Below are 24,603 nucleotides of genomic sequence, written 5' to 3'. Positions count from 1 at the left end.
AATATTGGAGAGGAGGATACTGAGCAAGTACCTAGCATTGGGGAGGAGGATACTGACCAAGTACCGAGCGCAGCTCTAGCAGCTTTAGGGTTTGAAGATATTCCACGTGATAATGAAGATATGGAAGTAAGCAATTTTTTTTTCATCCTCACGATTGATATAATTAGTTCAATAGGTACATTATTTCACTATTTCACTTGGTTTATTAGGAAACAAATTTGGTGCCACAAAGTCCATGATGTGGGGTTAGTATTTAACTCTTGTTGGCGTGTACTGAAGTAAGGGATGATGAAGACGGTGGTGTCGCTGTTGGTCCTTATGAAGAAAGTGGAGATGAAGTCACTGCTACTGAAGAAAGTGAATATTATAAAAGTTTGATGCTTGAATTGAATACCAGGTCTGAAGAAGTTGACTATGAAGGTGAAGAAGATGGATGAGGTTTGGTAGCAGAGCTTCTTGCTGTTGATCCGAAGCAGGCCGAAGACATCATCAAGTTGACAACATAACATGAAGTAAGCTATTACTTTCGTAGCATGCATTATGTTTTGAATTATTTCAGTATCATCGTATGATTCTGTAGTGAACTTTTAACGTATGAAATGTGCCATTTTCAGGGTACAAAAGTTGGACTGTGCAAAATACAAATGTAGGAGGCCTTCGGTGCGACTAGTTCCGTATGATGAAGATTCTAATAGTGAGGATTTAAGTGTAGTTCCGTACAAATGGTGTGTTGAAGTGTAGCCTATCAAAGTTGGACCCTCAAAAGAAAAGGTTGAAGGTACAGATGACGAAAGTTAATTTGAATAGGTGAAGAAGAAGATGTGGATCCTTGGGCACATGTTTCCATTTGGACAGAATTGTATGTTTTTAATGCCTATATAGTACAAGTATCTTGGTTATTTGAGGATAATATGTATCTTAGTGGTTATTTGACTGTGTATGGTGCATATTGTATTATTAATTTTCCCAAATTAATTTTCGTCCTTGTCTATATAAATTAGGTTATACAAATTAGGTTATCAAAATTTGTTCATATAAATTATTGTTTTAAAAAATTGCTAATATATAAATTATTTCTTCTAAAAAACTCCTCTCTCTCTCTCTCTCAATCACTTGACCACTCCTCTTCTCTTCTAAAAAACTCACTCGACTGCTTCTAAAAAACTTTTTTTCGATTGATTTTGTTATGTTTGGTAACTTAAGTGATTAAATACACTATTTACATGGAGACCATTGGTTGCATTTGTCAGACCACGTTTGATCGTGAGTCGGATTGAACACGAGCTGAGAATAACATTCAATTGAACAACCATGGCATGCGCAGGGGCTCTGCTCATGCGCTCAGTCCCCCACTATAATGTAGTATACTAGTATATATAGTTAGTAGAGGTGACTTTGGATCGGATTAATCTCCTTCGGTACCTTTATTTATTTGTTTTTAGATTGAAATTACCGTTCAAATTTCAAAATACATGCACCATGACATGACAATTTAAATATTGCCCAAAAAGTATAAAAACAAAGCTTTTCGATTAATTTATCACTAAAAATGTAAGAGTTGGGGACTTAAATTAAGAGTGAGGACAAAAGTACATAAAAAATAACAAAAGCACAACCGAATTTTCATTTTTTTTTGTTAGCCAAATTTTTGAAAAATTCATGATAAGAGCCCAAAACTGTAGTTTTAACCCTTTAATAATATTACATTTAGACCAATTATGTGTATAATAAATATGAGTTAGTACTGTTTACGTGCGTTTATGTATTTTAGGCATTGGAGTCAAATATGTGAAGAAATATGTCACTTTTGTGAGATAAACGAGCAAAGATTGCTTGCTAAGAAGTTCTATGATTAAAGGCCAAGATTCAAGAAGAAAAAACCTTTTAAAGCCCAGTCAAAGCTGTAAAGTCAAAGTCAACGCGGACAAAAATAGAGCAGAAAAGTCAATATAACTTCCATAAGTTGTATCTTTAGACTCAGACCTCGGAATTGGGCCTATTATATGTCAAAACGACCGGCTCCAAAAGAGCTTTCTAAAAGTCTAGGCCTTGACCTAATCAGAAGAGAACAAGTGGACGAAAAGGCTGTTGCAGTAATTTCTAACAGAAAAACCCTTTTGGACTTATGTAATTAGGTTTTGGGCTTGATTTAAGGGCCCAAAACATGTCTCCAAAGCCTAAACACGAAATTGTAAACCTAGCCCTCTCTTATATAAAGAGGACTAAGGCATAACTCTCAAGATACTTACTTAGATATACTTAGTTAGAACCAATACTTAGTTATTATTTTAGTTTAAACCTAAGTTTTAATTCATATAGCTTTTCATTAGTTTTAAGTTAGTTGTTTATTCTTCCTTATTCCATTAGATTAATAAAATCCAAGTTTGCTCTTCATTATGTCTTCTTCTTATTTATATAGTAATGATAGTCTAATGACTTCTAGCTAAACCTCCATTAGAAGGGTTTGATAAAGGTTGATGAAGACTTGATGTGTTAATTAGGATTATTGTTTTTAAGTGTTTCACTCTAGTAGTAGTTATTTGATTCGCATCATAATGGCTTGAACTTCCTCACATTCTAATTATTAGTTGGCAGAGATTGCCATGAGTAATTAGGGATCAAACACTTAATCTTATTTGGTGAGGATTGCAATAATCTACACTAGCATATTAGGAATACATCAAGTGTAATCAAATCCCCCTAATCCCTTCTCCATATTCATATTTTAGTATTCAATTATCCTAGTATAAGTTAAAACATCTAAATTAGTTCAATCGCCATATTAGTATAATTTCAATTCATTACTCTCATTCCTTTTGTTAGAATCGATTAAACTAGCGGAAACTTATGTTTAACAAGCTAGGAGTGGAACGAATTCTCTACTCCACATATTTCACGATAACTGAGAATAGATAACTTTGATAATCTGGCATTAAACTTAGCTTTAGTTTCACTTATTCATAGCATAAATAGTTAAGAGTAAGTAAAACTATTGTTTTACGTATTATCAAATGGCGCTGATGCCATCATAATGTTGTTTAAATTCGTTTCCTTTAGTATTTTCGTCCCTACCGAAACCATTAAACCCACCCACCCTTGTTTGGTTCTGACTGTGTTTGTTTGGTTTAGGAAAATATTTTTTTTTTGGAATTTTACACTGAGCGCGCCCGTGCCCAATGTGTTCTATTTTGGGAGCGAGCACGCCCTCAAATCACTGGACTTTGAGTCAAGCAAGAGCGCGCGTGTGCCCTTCTACGCCTGTTTCAAACGCCCAGCACTTAGCCCGATTTTTCATAGGTTAGTTTCCAAATTTCTTCGTTCAAGTTATTTAGTGTTTTCAACTTCTTGAATAAACTGACATTGCGTATACAAGACGCTATTCAAACGGGTAGTAAGGAGGCATTCAAGTACTCCTTCTTCCACTCCTCGCCTCTTCTGTAAGAGGAGTTTTTAATTCTAGCATATCAGGGTTGTTCGACTATTGTTAGTGGTTTGTTTCTTATTGGCCTTAGCCTTGTATGAGATTAAGGTCTGGTACTAGTAAACCATCTTTTGTTATTTATTGCGAACGTCAACGCACATGCCTATCTAGAATACCACGCACTACACCTGCACTAATGGATGACGAAACAGAGACTCTTCTCTCTGATTTTTATAAGGCCCTTAACGATAGCCCTAAGTCTTGTATAGTTCTTGCAGACCCAGTGGGGGATTTTTGAATCCCCCTAAATATATTTAATTTGTTATCGGTTTTTCATGGTTTAGACCAAGAGAAACCTTATCAACATATTCGTAGGATTGAACAAGTTCTTACCACATTTCATCATCCTACCGTTGGTCAGGAGCAAATTAAACTTAGGGTGTTTCCTTTCACCCTAGCCGATAAGGCGACATCTTGGTTAACTGCCCAAGCGCCTAATTCTATGGACTCATGGTCCAAACTTATTCAATTATTTATGGAACAGTTTTACCCACCACTAAAGACAGATGAAATGCTTCAAAAGATTCATTTCTTCCGCCAGAATCCTCATGAATTATTTTTAGAGGCCTGGAATCATTTCACTAATCTTCTCATTGAGTGTCCACATCATAACCTTGTGAAAGACATGTTTGTTCGTGCCTTTTTCGAAAGCCTTTTTACTTCACCATAAAGAGGTTCTTGACATAATGACTGGGGGTAGTTTCCTAAGTAAGGGTGCCTCTGAGGCTTATAGGTTTTTAGAAGATCAATCTAAGAGTCAAAATAACTGGGGTAATGGCATCCCCCGGTCCAGTAATTCTTCTTCCACCATTAAGGCTGCCAGTATGTTTGAGGTTAAATCTGATCCTGAGCTTAAAAGTTTGATCGAATCTCTCATTAAAAAGGTAGAAGCTATTTATGTCCAACAAAAGTCTACTCCTATCATGAACGTCAACACTCTTCCATGTAATTTCTGTTATAGCCTTGAGCATCCCGACTCCAATTGTCCTGTAGTCTATGAACAACCATCCGCTCAACCGAACAATGTTTGTTCCATTAATAGCGAACCTAACGCACCTTGGAGGCAACACCCCAACTTTAGTTGATGAAATAATCACCAAGTTATACCTCCAAGGTTTAATAATAAAACTGTTAGGCCATCAACCTATTACAACCAAGCTTCACCGAGATAAAGACAAAGACAAGGTAATTATAATAATTATAATAATAGTTATAATGCTAATAGAGGTATCGTTCCGGTTACTAATAACTATCGCAACCCACCCGTTAATAATCAACGTGAGATAGTTCCAGTCACACCACCTGTGACCACTACACCTTCACAACCATATCGTTTTGAAGCTTATATGCAGGCTGATAATCGTAAAAAGATAGTCTTACTCACAAATAAAGCGATGAAACTCTAAACGAAAGTAAAACTATAAACTGTGGCTTATACTAGACATATCAAAGATATTTGTTTTCTACTCTCGAATCTATTGACGTAGAGTTGGAATAAAAGATTCGTTCCACTCCTAGTTCTTTAACATTCAAGTTTTCTATAACTGATGGTCTATCCAAGGTCAATGAGAGATTTACGAAGGGAATTTATACTACTGGTGAATTCAAATAACAAGATACAAATAACGGAATGACAGAATGCTAAGAGTTGAATCTAGATAAAGAATTAGGGGAATTTGATTCCACCTTGAATCCAACTTAATAAACTAGCATAGATTTGTTGTAAACCAATTCTTACGTTCTTATAGTAAGAATTGGTCGTTCTAACCCCTAATTATACATGGCATTTCTACCAATTCATCACTAGTATGTGAGGTCGTCCACCCATTCTCATGGCGAATCAACAACCTTCTAGAGTAGAATATATTCTTACAACGATTCTATACTATACAATCAAGTTTTCATCAAGGCTTCATCAAACCCTTCTAATAGAGGTTTAGCCTTGATTCATCAAACTATCATTTCCTATTGAATTAAAACTAGACATAATATAAAAATTTGAGCTTTACTAATTTAACTACTCCAGAATTGAAATCCAAATTAATAACTAGGAAATGAATAACAAACAATAATTGAAATTAGATCTAAACAAATTTAAATGGCAAAATCGAAATTAACAATAACTATTATTTTATTTATCTAATGAATGAAGAATAATGATTCAAATAATTAATCTAAAACAAGGAATGAAACTAATTAATTACTAATTAAATTCAAAAACTAGATCTAAAAGCTATTCTAATGGCTACTTTTTATTCTAAGCTATCTAACTATATCTTTCTTAAGAGCTAAGTCTTGTTTTATGTAAAGGAGGAGACCAGATCCACAATTTCGTGCATGAGCTGAGGAGCCATGTTTTGGGCCGGAAAATCGAGCCCAAAGCCCAATTTCTTCAGTCCACAGAGCCTGTTTCAGCTAGCTTTGACTTCAACAGACTTTTCGTCCACTTTTGCTCCTCTGATTGGGTCAAGGCTTTCACCATTGGAAAGCTCTTTCCGAGCCGGTCGTTTTGACATAAGGTAGGCCCAAATCCGAGGCCTGAGTCCAAAGATATGGTCTTCGGAAGTTCTGCTGACTTGTGCACTATTTCTGCCCATGTTGACTTTTCAACTTTTGACCGGGCTTTATAAAGGCTTTGTCTCCTTGAATCTTGGCCTTTATCACATAACTTCTTAGCAACCAACCCTTTGCTCCTTTATATCGCCAAAGTGGCACATTTCTGCACAAAATTGAGTTCCATGCCTGAAATACATAAAAACACATAATTAGCATTAACTCTTATTTATTACTCGCATAATTGGTCTAAAAGTAGTATTATTAATGGGTTAAAACTATAGTTTTGGGCTCCCCCAAATAGCATTTTGCTTGTCCTCAAGCAAATATGAGAAATTAGCATAAGTGACCAAAAATGGAGTTCTAACTAATCTCGTTTCGCCGAGTGCGATTCCATTGACCATATGCAACAAGGTCTTAAACCACTAGGAATTCCCTAGTGGACGAGTTATAGCCTCGTTAGAGTTTTCCAGTGAAGGTACTCATAAACTTCATCTATACTACAACGACTTAGAAATAACTATTGTTTCCTTATCTATGTCTCAATTATCTATACATCTCACTAACAATGAATACAGAATAATCAAGTCGAAACCTAAGCTAATATATGCATAATAATCTATCATCTATGAATAAAGATATATACAATGAGTAATACGATAAGATGAACTAGCAGGTCTGTTTCTGAAAACTCGGAATAGCGTCCTTAAGTAGGTCCTCAGATAAATGTCAAGACAAAAACCACCCTAATTTTTCCTCAAGTTTAAGCTTTCACTCGATTAATGCGGTGGGCACACTTTACCTTACAATCTCTACGACACACAAGGAAGCCGAAGTCGATCAAACACATCTTCCACTTACTATCACACTAACCTATTCCTAATTGAGCTAGAGGTCTTTATTAGGTGTTGCGGGGATTAGGAGATGGTTTTAAGAAGGAAGGAAATGGATATTCAAAAAGGACAAGTCTGGGATAATAGAGGCTTCATATTATGTAACTAGAGAAACCCTTGTACACTTTGTTTCCATCCTTAGCCATATTTTTCTTTTTTCTTTGGCTTTTAACTCCTTTGATTTTATATTTTTTTTTTGGAGTTCTAACTCTTTATTTTCTGTTATTTATTTATTTTTTATTTGGATGGAAACTTCCTTTTCTTATCTGGAGCGACTAACGAATTCTTGATTTCAAAGGTTCTTCTCTTTTCTATTCTTCATCTCTATTATCAAACTTATTCAAAGAATTGGGTAGGTTGATTTTTTTTTTTGTTATTTTGTTTTGTTTTGTAACAGGGTAAAGGATTTGTGGTTTATGAAAGGCTAAAGAAAGGCTCAGAGGGGCGACTAGTGGAAAATAATTTATAGGTTTGAATTTCTGGCAATATCGATCCAAAGAGGGCCTAAATTCTCGCTTAAGATATGGTATAGTAATCAAGCAAGTAGACGTGTGATTTCTCTATCCGGATTTTACTTCTCCCTTGTGTCATTTCTCAAATGTTCACTCATATAAGGCTTCAGGCTATATTCTCACAGGATTTGTAAAATAAGTACTCTAGCCTAGATTTGAAACTTCATCGCCAACAATCATAAATACTCATGTAACATATTTATAGATAGATGCAAGGATTATTACCTACATATTAGCCTAAGTTTCTAAAAACTATTCTAATGCAAAAGCTACGTGAGACTTCTAGATTATTGAGAGCATAAAGAAAGAAAACAATACCAATATTCTTAAGTGTATAGCATACGTTTTATTTATATTTTTAAATTTTTTGAATTTTTTAGCTAAAAAATAAGTGCATATTATACATATCTATATCCTAATAGATGCCTTAATTACACATGTTTCTATGCCTGCCCCCCCCCCCCCCAGACAAGAAGCATGCATTGTCCTCAAAGTATTTTAAATAAAGAGGGTAGGAAATTACTATTGAAACGCATGAAATTCTGGAACATCTGCAAAACAAGGTTTTTTTTTTTTTGGCTAAAGGTAATTGATTAATAAAAGAATAAGAGTTACATGGAATCTAAAGTGACAAGACAGAAAAAGAAAAAGGAATACAAGGTCATTACTAGATTATGTTTATCTAGTTGACAAAACGAAAATATGTAGTATAGTGGTTCTCCAATTTTTTCATGAAAGAGGGTCTAGATTCCCACCATATACTATCTCCCTGAGATAGAGCAGCCCCCTGTTTGGCACAGCTGTCTGCTCCCAAATTAGTCTCTCTCCAAGATGGAGTGACATTTATCCATTCTGCCTGTCCCATAAGAGATTTCCATATTTCCTTCACTCTCCAATGCATTTTGTTATTCTGGAAAGCGTGAACAACAGATGAGGAGTCGCATTCCACCCAAATATATCTCCATCCCAGTTCGAGCGCTTGCTTTACAGCCTGCACAATTGCCATTGTTTCTGCCATGTAGTTTGTGGACGTACCCAGTCCTCCAGCGGCTGCTCCCAGGAATTCTCCTTTGTAGTTTCGGAACACAAACCCCCATCCTGATCGTCCTGGGTTTCCCCTTGAGCACCCGTCAGTATTTATCTTGAGTATACCCGGAGGGGGTAAGAGCCAAAAGCATTCGAAGATTTTTGGGGCTCTTCGAAGTTTGTGCTGGAGCTTGAAATGTCTGAGAATCTGGAGATCATGTACTGAATTTTCCATATGTCCCGAGGACTTATGATGAGCTCTTATGATCGCTCTCCTGACTAGGAAGCACACTTGCGATAGCTTGAAGCTCTGTTATCGTACATGACTTTGTTTCTATTTTTCCACAAACTTACCATGATCGTCAATGAACACGCTTTCCACATGTCCGGGATGAGTGAGTCTGTAATGTTTGCTCTGGCTGCCGCATCTCTGAAAATGACTCCACCTCTCGCTGAATGTGAAAAATCTGCGTGCATAGCTCCAAACCCTCTTGGCGAATGGGCAGTGAAAAGAGGACATGATCTAGCCGCGTTTCCTCGATTTCTGCATAGACAAAGATCGAGATCGAGGTGGGTCTTCCTTTCTCAGTAGCTGATCATCAGTCCTTGCCGCCCCATGAGCTAGTTTCCACACAATACCTTGTGTTCGCGGAAGTATTTTGGATCTCCAAATAAATTCACTCCATGCCGGCTGCGGTGCCTTTGTTCTCGATAGCCTCATGTGCGTGCCGACGCCATAAACTTCCCAAATAGAAGCCATCCAAACTCTTGAGTCCTCTTTTGAACTATCCGGCTGTGGCAGCTTAGAAGTATCAATTCCCAAGTGTTGAAGAACTTGCGACATTTCAATAGAGAAAGCCCATCGATCCCCCTGAATGAATTCACTAAGTCTAGCCTGATACTTTAGAATCTCTGTTCTTTCCTCCTGAAAAAAATCACATATGGGTTTTTGCAGCAGCCAATTCTCCCTCCAGATATTTATTGTCTCTCCATTCCCAACATTCCAGCCATGTAGAGGTGCCATTTCATTGAGCGCCCATTTAATACCCGTCCAAACTGTTGAAGTTTTGAAGTTGGACCAACCTCCAGTTCGGTTAGTGTATTTACCTCTCATGAATTCTGGCCAATCTCCTTCTTCAGTCAATAAAATCCAAGCTTGTTTCATTAGCATGGAAAGATTGATATCTTTGAGCCTCCTTATTCCTAGTCCTCCTTCCTCTGTTGGTTTGCATGATTTCTCCCAAGATACGGTGATAGCCTTCCTCTCCGCTAGGTTGCCACTCCAGATAAAGTTCCTGATAATTGTTTCACATTCCTTTACCACCGCTTTTGGCCATTTGTACATGGCCATGTTGTGGACAGGGATACTGTTAAGGACATGCTTAGCTAGCACTACCCTTCCTTGGAATGATAGCATCTTCCCAGCCCACCCTGAGGCTCTTGTTCTGATTTTGTCAATCAAAGGAGTTAGAGCCGCCTTGGTTACTTTCCCACTGATGAGAGGATCCCCTAGATATTTTTCTCGAAGGGTACCTTCATTCATGTTCAGACTCCCCTTGATAAGGTTCTTTCTTCTATTGTTCATAGGACTGAGAAAGATCTTGCATTTGTCCTTGTTTACGAGCTGCCCCGAGGACTCCTGATACCTGTTCAAAATCTTAACTAAATTCTTGATGCTTCTTGAGTTTGCATTGCTGAAAATGAATACATCATCCGCAAACATAAGGTGAGACGGACTAGAGTATTTCGCATGCACCACCATCGGCAGAATCTTCTGTTCCCTGACCATATGGCTGATATTTCTGCTCAGGCAGTCCTCAGCCAGTGCAAATAACAAGGGAGAGAGGGGGTCACCTTGCTTGAGACCTCGTTGTGCTGTAAAGTGACCTTGGGGGCCTCCATTTAGCATGATAGATAAAGAATTGGTTGTGAGAGCACCTTTAATCCACTGTATCCATGTCCCACTGAATCCCAGTTGCTGGAGTACAGCCCATAAGAATTCCCAGTCCATAGTGTCGAAAGCTTGAGAAATATCAATCTTTATGGCTATGCTTCCTCCACGTCTGGGTGCTTTCAGCTCATTGATTAACTCCGAGGCTAAACCAATGGCTTGCTGTGAGTTTCTATTCGGGATGAATCCATACTACTCCTTGCTGATGATCCGTTCAGCTATAGGACTTAATCTAGATGCCAGAATCTTCGTGATCACCTTGTAGACGAAATTTGAGAGGCATATCGGTCTGTATTTGCTCACCTGATTTGCATTTCTTTCCTTTGGAATTAAGACTATGAAGTTAGAATTAAAACCAAAGGGCAAACTAGACCTCCTGAAGAAATAGCTTATCGCCCTTACTACATCATATTCCACTATGTCCCAAAGAAGATGGGAAGAAAAACCCGATGAAACCATCCGCCCCGAGAACTATCCGCATTCAAGAAAAACTGCTGCCTTTATTTCTTGAGCTGTTGGTAGTACTGTCAGCGCTACATTCTCTGCTTCCGAGATAATCTGGGGCATAGAGTGAATAAGATTCCAGTCAATGTCATGCTCGACTCTTTTGAATTTCTCCGAATAGTGCCTGATCAAGAAGTCTCCAATCTCATCTTGAGAATCCATAGTGATCCCTTCATTATTCCTCATCTCGGTGATCACTGATTTACTTCTTTTGAGATTGGCTTGTGCATGAAAGTATTTGGTACTTCTATCAAAGTCATTATCCCATTTCAATCTCGATTTCTGCCTCCAAAAACTCTGTTCTTGCTCTAACAGCCCCTCCACTTTGTTTTCTTGATCAAGCATTTGCATGGTGAAACTCTCGGACATACTTCCTTGGTCAAACTGTTCCTGCATCCGCTCTAGAATCCTTGACTCCAATTCCACCTTAGTTTTGATGTTTCCATAGACTTCCCTGTTCCACTGCTTCAAAACTCCTTTTAGCCTCTTCAATTTTTGGGTTAGAGCAAAAATCGAGTGTCCTAGGATAGGAACTTCCCAACTCTGTTGTACCACCTCTCTGAAGGATGGGTGAGAGCACCACATATTAAAGAATTTGAAAGGGACGTTCTTGGGCCTCGGAATCTCGATGCTGCGTCCCACTAAGGGAGAGTGGTCCGAACAAACTCTATTGCACACTTTATAGTTCCATCCTGGGAATTTGGAGCTCCATATAGCATTACAAAACATTCTATCCAGCTTTCCCACTATTTTAAATCGCCCACTGCTTATTCCACCAAGTGTGGTGAAACCCATTGCTTTCGGAACTTCCATAAGGTGAGAGAAGTACTCACACATTCACGAAATCGCTCATTGCCCCCGGCGATGGTGCGTTACCACCTTGTTTTTCAGAGCAGCTCAAGTATGCATTGAAGTCCCCATTAAGAGCCATGGTAGATTAGTATTACTGATGTGCTGAAGTTCAGCCCAGAGCTGTCTCCTCTGTATACTGATACAATGAGCGTGGATAATAGTGATAATGGACCCCTCCACCTCCACTGTGAGATGTTGCCGCGGAACAAAGGTCACGTAAGATTAGGAGGGTTGATAGATGACTTCCAAAACAGCCAAAGGTTTGGAATCTGACTTCGTCCTGAGTTATAAAGAAAATTTGTACTCATCCCATGTGATTGGAGAAAAGACATAGGCATATCCTGAGGATTGATCTTCGGTTCTGCTATGCCCAAAATATCTGGCTCCCATTTATTGATTAACTTCGCTAAACGATTTTGTGATTTATCGTTTCCGATTCCTCTAATATTCCAAAAGATGCACCTCATCGCTAATATTGGAGCTTTATTGACTAACTAGAGATATCCCTTTTAGTTCATCCTCTTTCCAAATTCTGACCTGGACCTGGAGGGGGTGTCGATGTTGTAGTTGCCACTGTGGTTTCACTCCACTGTTGGTAGATAGTCCTTGTCCTTCCCGAGAATCCGACCTTGAGTTCTCATCGATATGAAATGATTCCTCTATCTCCCCTTCCTCTATCAAATCTGCCCATCGGGAAGGTGTTGATGTTTCTGTGTCCGGAGGTTTCTCTTCCTCTTGAGAGTTCAAAACCCCTATGTATTTTAGAATTTTTTCAGCTTCTGAGTCTGCAAGCATCTTTCCCGGAGAATTTTCCAGTTCCAAAGTGCTTAGGCTGCTATTTTGGGCAGTGGGACTCAAATACTCTCTTGGCTCGACTGCAGTCCCAGCCGATCTATTCTCTAGAGGTATATCAATCCCTCGAAAAGGTGAACCACTGCCTTCAATAGAGATGGTAGGAACCGTACTATTTCCCTCTGGGATTATCTCCAAAGACATGATTTCTTCCTCCCTCGCAGGTGTAGTCTCTGGAAATATATCACTCCCTCGAGAGGGTGAACCCCTGCCTCCGATAGGGATTGTAGGAGCCTTACAATTACCCTCTGGGGTTTTCTCCAACGTCATGTTATCCTCCTCCCTCACAGGTGTTTCACATATCTGGACCAGCGAAGAGGTTCTCTGGACTTTCTCAACTGCCTGAGCAGTATCTCCTTCTTTGTTTGTATCCAAGAGATTCCCATACCTTCTTCTCTATACCATGCTCCTCGCTCCTCCAAGATATGGACTTCCTCCACCTCTAGATTCTCAAATCTATTTTGAGTTAGAGTCTCCGCCATACGTTCTCAGATTTTGGCCGCCACGCCTCCCCCCGCTTACTAGATCCGGCTTGGTCCGCGTTTCACGGCCTCTTTTCCTTCTTGGTTTCTCTCCTGGATGATCAACCACCGTGTTAAATCTATCATGACTTCCTTCTCTTTGTTTTCCTTCCCTCTAGTAGTTTGCATATCTCCTTTGAGTTTCCTACATTCGGTAACCAGATGTCCGATAATCTTGCAGTGTGTGCACATCTTTGGCAGCTTCCCAATTTCCACCGATTGCCAAAATTTCACCGCCTTGGTTTTGACATATATCCGACGTATGGGAGCCGATAAATCCACATCCACCGAATTTTGGCATAATACCCGTATTCCCCGATTAAAAGCGTGTTTTCATCAATCTGCATTGGATATCCAATCCCTCGCAATGGACATGAGAGTTTCGGTTCCCAGAATTCTTGTCCCAGTCCTGGAAATCGAAACCACACTAGAGCATGAGACTGTCTCTGGCTATCCGGACAAAAGTTCGGTGTCCATCGGCTAATTCTCATGGGACTTTTGTCAAAGTCCCAAGCTCCTTTTGCCCACACCGTTTAAATCGTCGGCAGCATTGGAGAAACGTAAGAACAAATATCCTTTGCCAATGGGCGTTATCACCACTCCCCGTAGGCTTCCAGATTCTCTTTGGCGATCTCACGACTTTCTCAATAGGTACTTTCTGCAAATCAATACGACCCACCGGCGAAATTTACAAGATTGCAAACCTTTCTCATCGCTTTCTCGGTATTGTAATAGCCGGATAGTCACCCATTTTCTCTGGGGTTGGAAGCTCATGCACTTCCACCTGTTGTTGTATGGGCTGACGAGCTGCTTCTGCGTAAGAGATTTTCTTGCTGTTGTTTTTTGTCATCGTTATGTTTGTAGCATTTGGTTCCATTTCCCTGGTCGTTTCCTGAACAGATTGTGGAGTATCTTGGCCTATCGTGTTACCCTTGAAGGGACACTCAAATTCATAAAGGTCCATTCTTTGATGATTCTTGTTGGAACTCAAACTGTTAGCAGTAGAGGATTTTACCCAAGAAGAAACAGCACAAGGAGAATGGAGAAATATATAAGAACTTCTATTCCGAACTCAACACTGTTCTCAGTGGAGGATTTGACCGGAAGAGAAGAATTCCTTTACCTTTTCAGAACTTACACTGTGAGGCAGCAAAGGATTTTACCTGAAAAGGAAGGGAAGAGAAGGTTGAGACGATAAGATGTTTTCCTCCTGACTTTTTTTAACTATAAGCGGCAAAATATTTGAGCACTGGATCATAAGCGAGACTTAAGTTATCTCACATACGTTCCCCCCTTTTGTTGGTCCCCATTTTTGGTCACATACAATCAATGAAGAGCATCCTCAAAACGAAATTACAGAAAGAGTAATATAGAAAAGAAAACTAACGCAACTCTATAAGAGTTCCACCCGTAATGAGGTTAATGAGAAAAAAAATTTGCTTGGGACATAAGCAGACATTAACTGTAAGTAACACTTACCTGCACTCCCATTTAAACATTGTCCTCCTCATTTCCCTCTTCAAAGAGATGAGGTTCCTTCTCATCTTGCCATGCCATGATAACTTGCCAAGCCTGCCGCTGTGTGTCGTCAACTTGTGCTAACCTGTCTAGTGTTACTATGTCTAATGGAGTGTAAGGAGCAACCAAATGATGTTGCACCTGCCATCCCGGCCAAGTCATTACTCGAAATGAGCGAACCACCCAATTGGTGGGTCTCATGACTTCAACCTTTTTCCAATCCGTGAACTGGGTACATAATTCTGGTAGACAACTCGAGGCATGATCGCAAACCAAAACAGGCATAAGAAGATACTTATGTCGCATGCTTTGGGCTCTCTTAAGACTAGCCACTAATACTCGGGGAATGTCATATCGGTGACGTCCCTCAGCTAAAGCAAGGAAAACGTCACCAGCGGTACTATTTACAGAAGTAAACTGCCACTCCCCTAGAATATTCATCAGGATGAATAATATGGTGGTGCCTATATTTAGGGACAGGCTACCAAGGGCGACGTTATAATCCCCTTAGTCCTCAATCCTAAAGATTCCTGCCCTGTAATGCTCATGCAAATCATCATAGTTATACATGTACATATTATCTACCAAATAGGCCCATGAGTCTTGTATTTCGGCCAGCATAGCAAATCCAAGCACAAAGGCTATCAAGAACCTAGAAATTTCCATTGGTTCATCCCTAATGGTGATGGAGAACACTTGTTCTCCATCTAGTCTATCAAAGAACTTACAATTATCATAAAAATAAGATATAAGTGCGGGAGAATAAAGCTCATCAGGACTTACCAATAGTGGCTCCCATCCTGCTAGAATGATCACTTCGCGAAACCACGCACCATGGGTGTCACTTTAGAATAAGTCTTCAAAAGACTGTTCCGGTATGATACGAGGGAAAGTCATCCCTAATAAACTTGCTGGAATAGCTGCGAAGGATCCTGGAACAAACCTTGGAAAACTGGAAATTTTGGTGCCCACGAGTCGAGTGCAAAGGTGCGCTCAAGGTATGGACTGATGGGCGGGTTGTGCTCTGTTGAATTTTGAGTTCCGTGCACTTGGGCGTAGGGTGCGCTCACTTTTAGCTTTGGGATGGAGTGCGGGTACGCCTCTGGATGAAAACTAGAATTCCGGTGTTTTGGGGCGCAGTGGGTTTCGAGGTTTGGGGGCGGAGAGGGCATATGTCGCTTCGGGGTAGAATTTCTCTGACGCCCGATTGCTTAAGGTGCGGTGGCTCCTTCCATCAAGCAGAAGTCGGGAGCCGGGTAAATTTGTTAGGCGAAGTCTTGAAGAAAAATAAGGTAAATTAGGAATGAAACGCGTGAGAGATGAATGTGAGATGTAGTTGGGGGTTGTGAGTGTAGAATGAATACAGTTTTTATAGGTTTTAAAATGTTAAACCGAATCGGGAATTTGCCAAAAAGCTTTAAGGCAATTTCCGAAAATAATAAAATTTCCAAAACCGAAAACGGAAACAACTCATATTCTCTATTCCAAAACAAACGTAATATCTTTTAGGTTGAATTTAGGATAGATGCTGCCTAATTCATCGAGATTTCATCCTACCACAATATCTATTTATAGCGATGCCCATATCGGCAATATTCTCAACCCTCACTCTAAAACAACTTCTTAAAATAGATGATCCTATAACGAATTATGCTAAGCTAAATAATACCACCCCAAACAATTTGGGAAGGTGGGATTAATGATAAAAACAACGCATAATTCAAAATTAACCAACTTATATTAAAACGGAAATTCAAATAACTTTTAACAACCGTATTTAAATTTAACTACTGAATTTAAACAACTTAATATCCGAACTAAGAAAAACAATAAAAACAACTAAATAACATCGAAACCACATATTTTTAGAAAACCTAGCCACGTGATGAAGATGGACCCTGAGATGGAGATTGGGCCTAGGATGAAAAAGAGCTCGAGCCATCCGTTCTTTGGCGACGACGCTCATGCCTCTCAGAATCATCTGAAACAGAACCCTCTAAGGGTGGCATGCGTCGTAGAATCTATACTTTCAAAACAAAGGCTTCCATCTCATCCTTTATTATCAGATAATCGGGCCTGCACGGTGGCCGGGTGGATAGTATCCATGTTACACAAGATATCTTCCCGACCCTTTTGAGCATTTCAAAACTTCGTCACGAAGGTTCATTTGTTTCAACTATAATTTGCCTATCTCGTATATCTTCACAAATAGCGTAAATGCAACGCACGCTAGTGTCTGTTCTTGACATCGCGCTCTAAATCGAGGCGATACACCTCTCCAAGCATCTTCATCCAAACATGTCATCTCCTCTATTTCATCATCCGAATCCACCACCCTATCTTCCGGCAACATCCAAGTCTTTTGGATACACTCCTTATAACTGATTTCATTTGCCTGCAATTTCAACATGCTCCGCTCAGTTTTTGGTTTATTCCCCCAAGACAACATTATCTTCATAATTAAAATAGGAAATTGTGCGATACTCTTCCCAACTTCTCTAATCATATTTAGCAAAAACCCGAGGATACATAATTCATACCTCTTCTCTTGCAATATCCAGAGAACGCGATGCGGAACCCGTGAACCGATGTTGCTCACTTTCTCCTTCCCAATGACGTTCTTACCAATCCACTGAGCTACAGCCAGTTAGTTGGTTCACAGAGATTCGAGCACAATGAGAAGTCGTATTATATTGACCCTCCATGAGGGTGTTGTTCATCAATGTAGGAACTCCAGTATACTGGGATTCCTACACGGTGGCTTCTAGGTGGCGTCCAGGCGTAATGCCTAAAATTTCAACCAACTTCTCTCTCGATAATTCTCTCCTAGTCCCAGCCACTTTCATGAAAATTTTCTGACCGTCTAACTCCCTCTTCTTATAGAACTATTCAACCAAATCGGAGTGGTAGAAATCATCCGTCGAAAATACAACCGATTCCAACCCCTTCTAATCATCTCGTCATCAGAAAAGCGGCACGCAAGCGGTCGGGTCAGAACGCTTGTTCCGCAACAACCTTCTTCTTTGAGCCATTGATATTGTAGAACAATTTGGGGTTTTAAAAGGACTATGGGAATGGACTTTGAGACTCCTTACTAACAAAACCATAGTGGTGCCACGGGGTGGTCTGGCGATTCGAGTTTCTTTGAGTTTTGGGTGTTTTTCCGTGGTGGAAATTTTTGGGATTGGTGGAGGAGCGTTTTGGAAGATTTGAAGTTGGAATTGTATTATGGGGGCGGGGTGTATTGAGGTTTATTTATTTTATTTTTTGGTTAGGTTTTGAATTTCATAATGGCTGAATTGGAAAGAAATCGCGATTCTGTTTTGATTTGGAGGAAGGAGACGATAATGCGTCGCGTTAGGCCCAAGCCCAAAATAATTTTTCGATTTTTGTCGATTTTAAAAAGAACTTCAAACTAAAATTCCTGCTTTGTTACCAGTCCAATTTATCAATGAGATATGGAAATGATCGAGAGAATTTCCAATCTAATGATCTATAAAACACTCTATTCCAACTACGGATGACATATAAGAAGATGGAAAATGCCTCAAGTGCGTGTATGATGTAAGTTGTTTAACGAATGAAATCTAAATTCATAGATAATGTCAACCTGAATCGAAATACGATTAAACGGCCTAAGCAATACAAATGGAAAGTTGAACAATCTAGTACGGAAAAACGAACATCCCACCCCCAAACAAATTTTAGACAACATAGTTTGAAAATTTGTTTTTAAAAAATGGTCTTTTAAAGTCGATTTCGAGACTTCCTAACTTACTATTTTTATGATTTTAACAATTTTTATTATATTTTTTTTTATGAAAAATATTTAATATAAGAAAAACAATAAAATAATAATTACATAATTCACACCATAGAGGAACATGACTCAAAATTCGAGAAAACATACAAGAGTGGAAAACGTGAATTATGTTTAACATGGACTTAAGATCTGGTACTTACAGCCACACACTCCATAGGGAAGGCCCGGTTACCTGAATGGTGCACTTACCAATATATGGAAATGAAAGGAACTACACCAAACAACAAAATGAGCCGTTTATAGTTAGATGCTCGAGACTTTAACAAATAACTGGATATATATATATATATATATATATATATATATATATATATATATATATATATATATATATCTTTCAGTGTTTCATATATCAACAGTCTAAAGAGTTGGGGGTCTTTCCATAAATAAATAACATGGAATACACCCCCAAACAGAATCAAGCACCAATATTCTCTACGACGCAACTTATTGAAATGAAAGCGAAATCTGATGGATGTTTGTGGAAGATATGGTGGATATGGATGATTTTAGACGTAAGGAATGAAAGAAATGAGAATGTAGGTTTCGCACAAAACTCATTCATGGTGTGGGTGGGAACTGTCTCAATTCTTAAAATGAAGGTGTTAAGTGCATTTTCCTTGGGAATTATTTCTGTATTAAGAGGATTTAGAAAATTATTAAGTACAGAAGAAACAAAAGGGTTAAGCGCAAACTCTAGGTTTCTTTGAAAGGGTAGGAATATTGGTGAGGGAAGATGAATGAGTGTCAGCTAGAGCTCTCAGGTCTAGATCATTAGAAGCCTTGAGATATGCGAGACATTCCTCAATAGGTGGGTCAAAAGAATCACTAGGATAGAGGGTGAAAAATTTATCTTCCGGCCATAAAATAACGGGGATAAATGGATGTTGGCAGTGGGGGGACTCGCGAGGTGGCAGGAAGTGTTGCAAAAGAGTTGAAGGAAATCTTCCTCAATTTCCTCTACGTCCAAGGAGTATTTGTCGGAGTTGGAACTTCCAAAAGAAAGGAATTTGTGCATCTGGGCATTCGGAAATGTGGTTTTGAAATAATTATGAGCTAAGCTCTCAATCATGCTAACCTCTCCATCAATATTTGTAGAAGGCAACTGTTTGATCTTCTTAAAACGTTAACCACAACGGAATGATGGCCAAAAGACAAGGACATCGAACCATCGCGGTTTATAAGTCGCTAGCGTTGCCAAGAAAGGGCATCCTAAAATGATTGGAACAAAATCGTTAGCGACTTTCTCAGTATCGAGGATAACAAAATCTGCAGGATAGTAGAAATCCCTAACCTTAACCAAAGACATTTTCCACTACACCATTAGGATACTTGATAGACTTATCGCCTAGTTGCAACATCATTGTTATAGGTTGCATTTCATGTAGACCTATTTGTTTATATAAATAATAAGGAGTAAATTAACACTCACCGCCCAGGTCCAATAAAGTAGTAGTCGTGTGAGTATCCCCTAAGGTGCATTGTATAGTAGGACGACCCGGGGTCCTTGTACTTAACTATTCCATTGTGTTTTAGATTAAAGTTGGGAACCGCTGTTCGCTAAAAGGCGCCTTTAGGAATCTTTGTCTTACGCCTAGTAGTACACAACCTGCTTAAGAAACTTAGCATGGTGAAGTAACTTTTAATCGCTTCAAGAAAAGGTAAGTTTATCGTTAGATTTTAAAAACTTTCCTAATCTGGTCAAAATTTGTATCCTTGTTTAACATAGCTAATTTATGAGGAAACGATGGTTTCTCTCTATATTTAGCATATGGATCAACCGGATGTTTAACCTTTGCTTTCTATTTCTTAGGTTGTGGTTTAACTAGTACCTCTACGATTGGTAGGATCATCGGTTTCTGTTTCGTATCTAGTGTAATATCTAGTGTAGGGACAACCGTGGGCTATAGACATAGTTACTTTGTTATCCACCACTTTGCTTGAATAGAGAGTGTTGATGGAATTTATCTCACCTACGTTTTGTATTTTTGTTTACCCGATATTACGTTTACCTCAAAGGGTCGGTTTGGTGTTTTAGGATTAGGTATAAACTTGTCCTGAAACACACCTTTGGGTTGCACTTTCTTGAGCTAACCGCTGTAAGGAAAGTTGGATGGATTGTAAAATCTGTTGCTGAGATTGTATAAAGGTATCAAAACGATCTGGTTGTGGAGTAGTATTTGCTACTGGTTGTGTGACAGGAACTATGTCATGTTGATTATTAATGGGTGGATTTTGGTAGTTATTATTTATCGGAACGATACCTCTATTAGTATTATAATTATTATTATTATAATTATTATAATTACCCTGATCTTGTCCTTATCGTGGTTGAGCTTGGTTGTTATAATTATAATTACCCTGACCTTATCATTGCCTTGTTGGACCTTGGTTGTAATTGTTTGTTGGCCTAACATTTAGGTTAAACAACCTTGGAGGTTGTTGATTATTTCACTAACTGAAGTTTGGGTTTTGTCGCCAAGCTGCGTTAGGTTCGCTATTAATGGAACAAACGTTATCTTGTTGTGATTATTGTTGTTCATAGGCGAAAGGACAATAGGAGTCGGGATGCTTTGGACTCAAACAGAAATTACAAGGATTGGAGTTGACATTCATGACGGGGATCGGTGTTTGTTGAACAGAAATAGCCTCTACCTTTTTAGTTAGAGATTCAATTAAATTTTTCAGTTCCGGATTGGGTTTCATCTCAAACATACCGGTGGCTTTAAGCATATAGAAGAACTAGCAAAATGGGAGATATCATCACTACCTCCCCAGTTATTATTATGCTTAGTTTGATATTCTAAAAAATTATAAGCCTCTGAGGCTCCTTTACTTAAGAACCTACCCCCATTCATTATGTCAAGGACTTCTTTATGGTGGTGTAGAAGTCCCTTGAAAAGGCATCTAACTAACGCAACTCGAAAATGATTCATGAGGATTATGTCGAAAGAAATGAATCTTGGAAAGCATTTCATCGGTCTGCTGCAGTGGGTAAAATGTTCCATGAATAGTTGAACAAGTTTAGCCTCTGAGTCCATTGCAATTAGGCAGCTTGGGCAATTAACCAAGACGCCGCCTTTATCGGCTAAGGTGAAGGGAAATACCCTCGCTTTAATTTGTTCAAGACCAACCGTAGGATGGTGGAATGTAGTAAGGACTTGGTCAATCCTACATGTGCCGATAGGCTTTTCATGGTCTAACCCATGAAAAACGGGTAACAAATTAAATATATTTGGGGGAATAAAACGATGCAAGATTTAGGGCTATTGTTCAAGGCTTTGTGAAAGTCTGAGAGAGGAGACTCTCTTTCCTCAGCCATTATTTCAGATGTGGTGTGTGGTATGCTAGCTAGAGGTGTAGTGAGTGGTATACTAGAAAGACGTGTTTGTTGCCGTTGTTGGTTAATTACGTTAGGCATTTTTCTTCGGCCTGACCTTAATCTTATGCAAAGCTAAGACCAATCTTAATGAAACACAACAACACTCCAAACAATCTTGATATGCTAGTATGAACCTCTAACAGAAGATGCGAGGTGTGGAAGAAAAGAGTACCTGAAAGCCTCATTACTTCGCTTATGAATAGCGTCTTGTTTACGCGTGCTCAGTCAAGTTAGAACACTGAAAATCTTGAAGAAATAGAATTTTGAATCAAACCTGTGGAAATCGGGCGGTTTTAGCGAGGGCGCCGTCCGCTTCGAATAGCCTAGGGCGAGGTTGCGCTTCAGTCAAACCGAGTTCCAGGCGTGTGGGCGCAAGTCCCACTCCAAGTTAGCCTTGGGAGGGCGTAGGTCGCGCTCAGGCAAAATGTGGAATTCCAGGCGTGTGGGCACGGGGTGCGCTCATGTTTTTTTTAGCGAAGCAGTCGCCTCGGCCAAAGATGGAATTCCAAGCGAGTGGGTGCAGGTCGCGCTCCAAGTTGGCTTGCCCAGGGCACGGGTCGTGCTCCGAGTAATTTTTTCGAGGAAAATTGCAGTGCTGAAACAGACAACCACAGTGAGAATCAAATAAGGGTGGGTGGGTTATGGGAGCTTGAAAACTATCAATTCTAAAGAAAACAATACTAAAGAGTACTAAGATGGCAGCGGCGCCATTTCATAATCGTAAAAAGATAGTCTTACTCACAAATAAAGCGATGAAACTCTAAATGAAAGTAAAACTATAAACTGTGGCTTATACTAGATTATCAAAGATATTTGTTTTCTACTCTTTCTAATCTATTGACGTAGAGTTGGAATAGAAGATTCGTTCCACTCCTAGTTCTTTAGCATTCAAGTTTTCTATAATTGATGGTCTATCCAAGGTCAATGAGAGATTTACGAAGGGAATTTATACTACTGGTGAATTCAAATAACAAGATACAAATAGCATAATGACATAATGTTAAGAGTTGAATCTAGATAAAGAATTAGGGGAATTTGATTACACCTTGAATCCAACTTAATAAACTAGCATAGATTTGTTGTAAACCAATTCTTACCGTAATTATACATGGCATTTCTACTAATTCATAACTAGCATATGAGGTCGTCCACCCATTCTCATGGTGAATCAACGACCTTCTAGAGTGGAATAGATTCTTACAACGATTCTATACTACACAATCAAGTTTTCATCAAGGCTTCATCAAACCCCTCTAATGGAGGTTTAGCCTTGATTCATCAAACTATCATTTCCAATTGAATTAAAACTAGACATAATATAAAGATTTTAACTTTACTAATTTAACTACTCAAGAATTGAAATCCAAATTAATAACTAGGAAATGAATAACAAACAATAATTGAAATTAGATCTAAACAAATTTAAATGACAAAATCGAAATTAACAAGAACTACTATTTTATTTATCTAATGAATGAAGAACAATGATTCAAATAATTAATCTAAAACAAGGAATTTAATGGCTATTCTAATGGCTACTTTTTATTCTAAGCTATCTAATTATATCTTTCTTAAGAGCTAAGTCTTGTTTTATGTAAAGGAGGAGACCAGATCCACAATTTCGTGCATGGGCTGAGGAACCATGTTTTGTTAGGAAAATCGAGCCCAAAGCCCAATTTCTTCGGTCACGAGAGCCGATTTCGGTTGGCTTTGACTTCAGCAGACTTTTTCGTCCCACTTTTGCTCCGCTTTATTGGGTCAAGGCTTAGACCAATGGAAAGCTCTTTTCGATTAGGTCGTTTTGGCGTAAGGTAGGCCCAAATCGAGACATGAGTCCAATGATATAGTCTTGAAAGTTTTGTGACTTGTAATCTTGTTTACACTGTGTTGAATTTTCAGCTTTTGACCTGGCTTTATAAATGCTTTTGTCTCCTTGAATCTTGGCCTTTATCACGAACTTCTTAGCAACCAACCCTTTGCTCCTTTATATCGCCAAAGTGGCACATTTCTACACATAATTGAGTTCCATGCACAAGAAATACATAAAAAGCACGTAATTAGCATTAAGTCTTATTTATTACTCCGATAATTGGTCTAAAAAATAGTATTATTAAGGGGTTAAAACTACGGTTTTTGGGCTCTTATCGCAAACTAACCAACGAGATATTACAATCCTTTGATTATTCTAACCAACAACTTCTACAATCCATTAATCATTCCATCCAACAAGCTTAGCCCAAGAGAAAGCCCAACCAAAAGGTGTGTTTCCGAGTCAAGCAATACCTAATCCTAAAATACCAAACACAACCTTTTGAAGTAACCCCCGTACTCCTACTAATGAACATTTAAATGTTGGTAAGTTAAATGTCATCACCACTCTCCGGATTCCGGGGTGGTGGATAACGTCGTCACTATGCCTATTGTTACCCCACCCTGGTCATTTACCTAATACTTTACTAGATACCGATGTAGTAATTGACGATCCTACTCCTATAGAGGTACTAGTTAAACCTCAACCCAAGAGGAAAGCGGCCAAGGTTAAAACTCTTATTGATCCATATGCTAAATATAGAGAGAACCCACTGTTTCCCCAGAGACTAGCCATGTTACACAAGGATACTAACTTTGATGAGATTAGAGAAGTTTTTAAAAATCTAACGATAAACTTACCTTTTCTTGAAGCTATTTAAAACTTGCCACAACATGCTAAGTTTCTAAAAGAGTTGTGCACTACA

General features: G+C 38.9%; 1 protein-coding gene across 1 annotated transcript; it reads right to left on the bottom strand.

Annotated features, from left to right (window-relative positions):
* Nucleotides 1-10,887: 10,887 nt before the first annotated feature.
* LOC147493264 (uncharacterized) lies at nt 10,888-11,757 on the bottom strand. Its single transcript, XM_086567797.1, has one exon. It carries the CDS (start codon nt 11,755-11,757, stop codon nt 10,888-10,890), a length of 870 nt encoding a protein of 289 aa, XP_086423923.1.
* Between the last annotated feature and the right edge of the window lie 12,846 nt (nt 11,758-24,603).

The sequence above is a fragment of the Coptis chinensis genome, chromosome 6, assembly GCF_015680905.1.
Source record: "Coptis chinensis isolate HL-2020 chromosome 6, ASM1568090v1, whole genome shotgun sequence".
Lineage (NCBI taxonomy): Eukaryota > Viridiplantae > Streptophyta > Magnoliopsida > Ranunculales > Ranunculaceae > Coptis > Coptis chinensis.
Note: the sequence above shows the minus strand (reverse complement) of the source record. Positions and strands in the feature narration are given on the sequence as shown.

Coding starts and splice junctions, on each gene's coding strand:
- LOC147493264 (XM_086567797.1), bottom strand. CDS start 11,757: ATGTGTGAGTACTTCTCTCACCTTATGGAAGTTCCGAAAGCAATGGGT.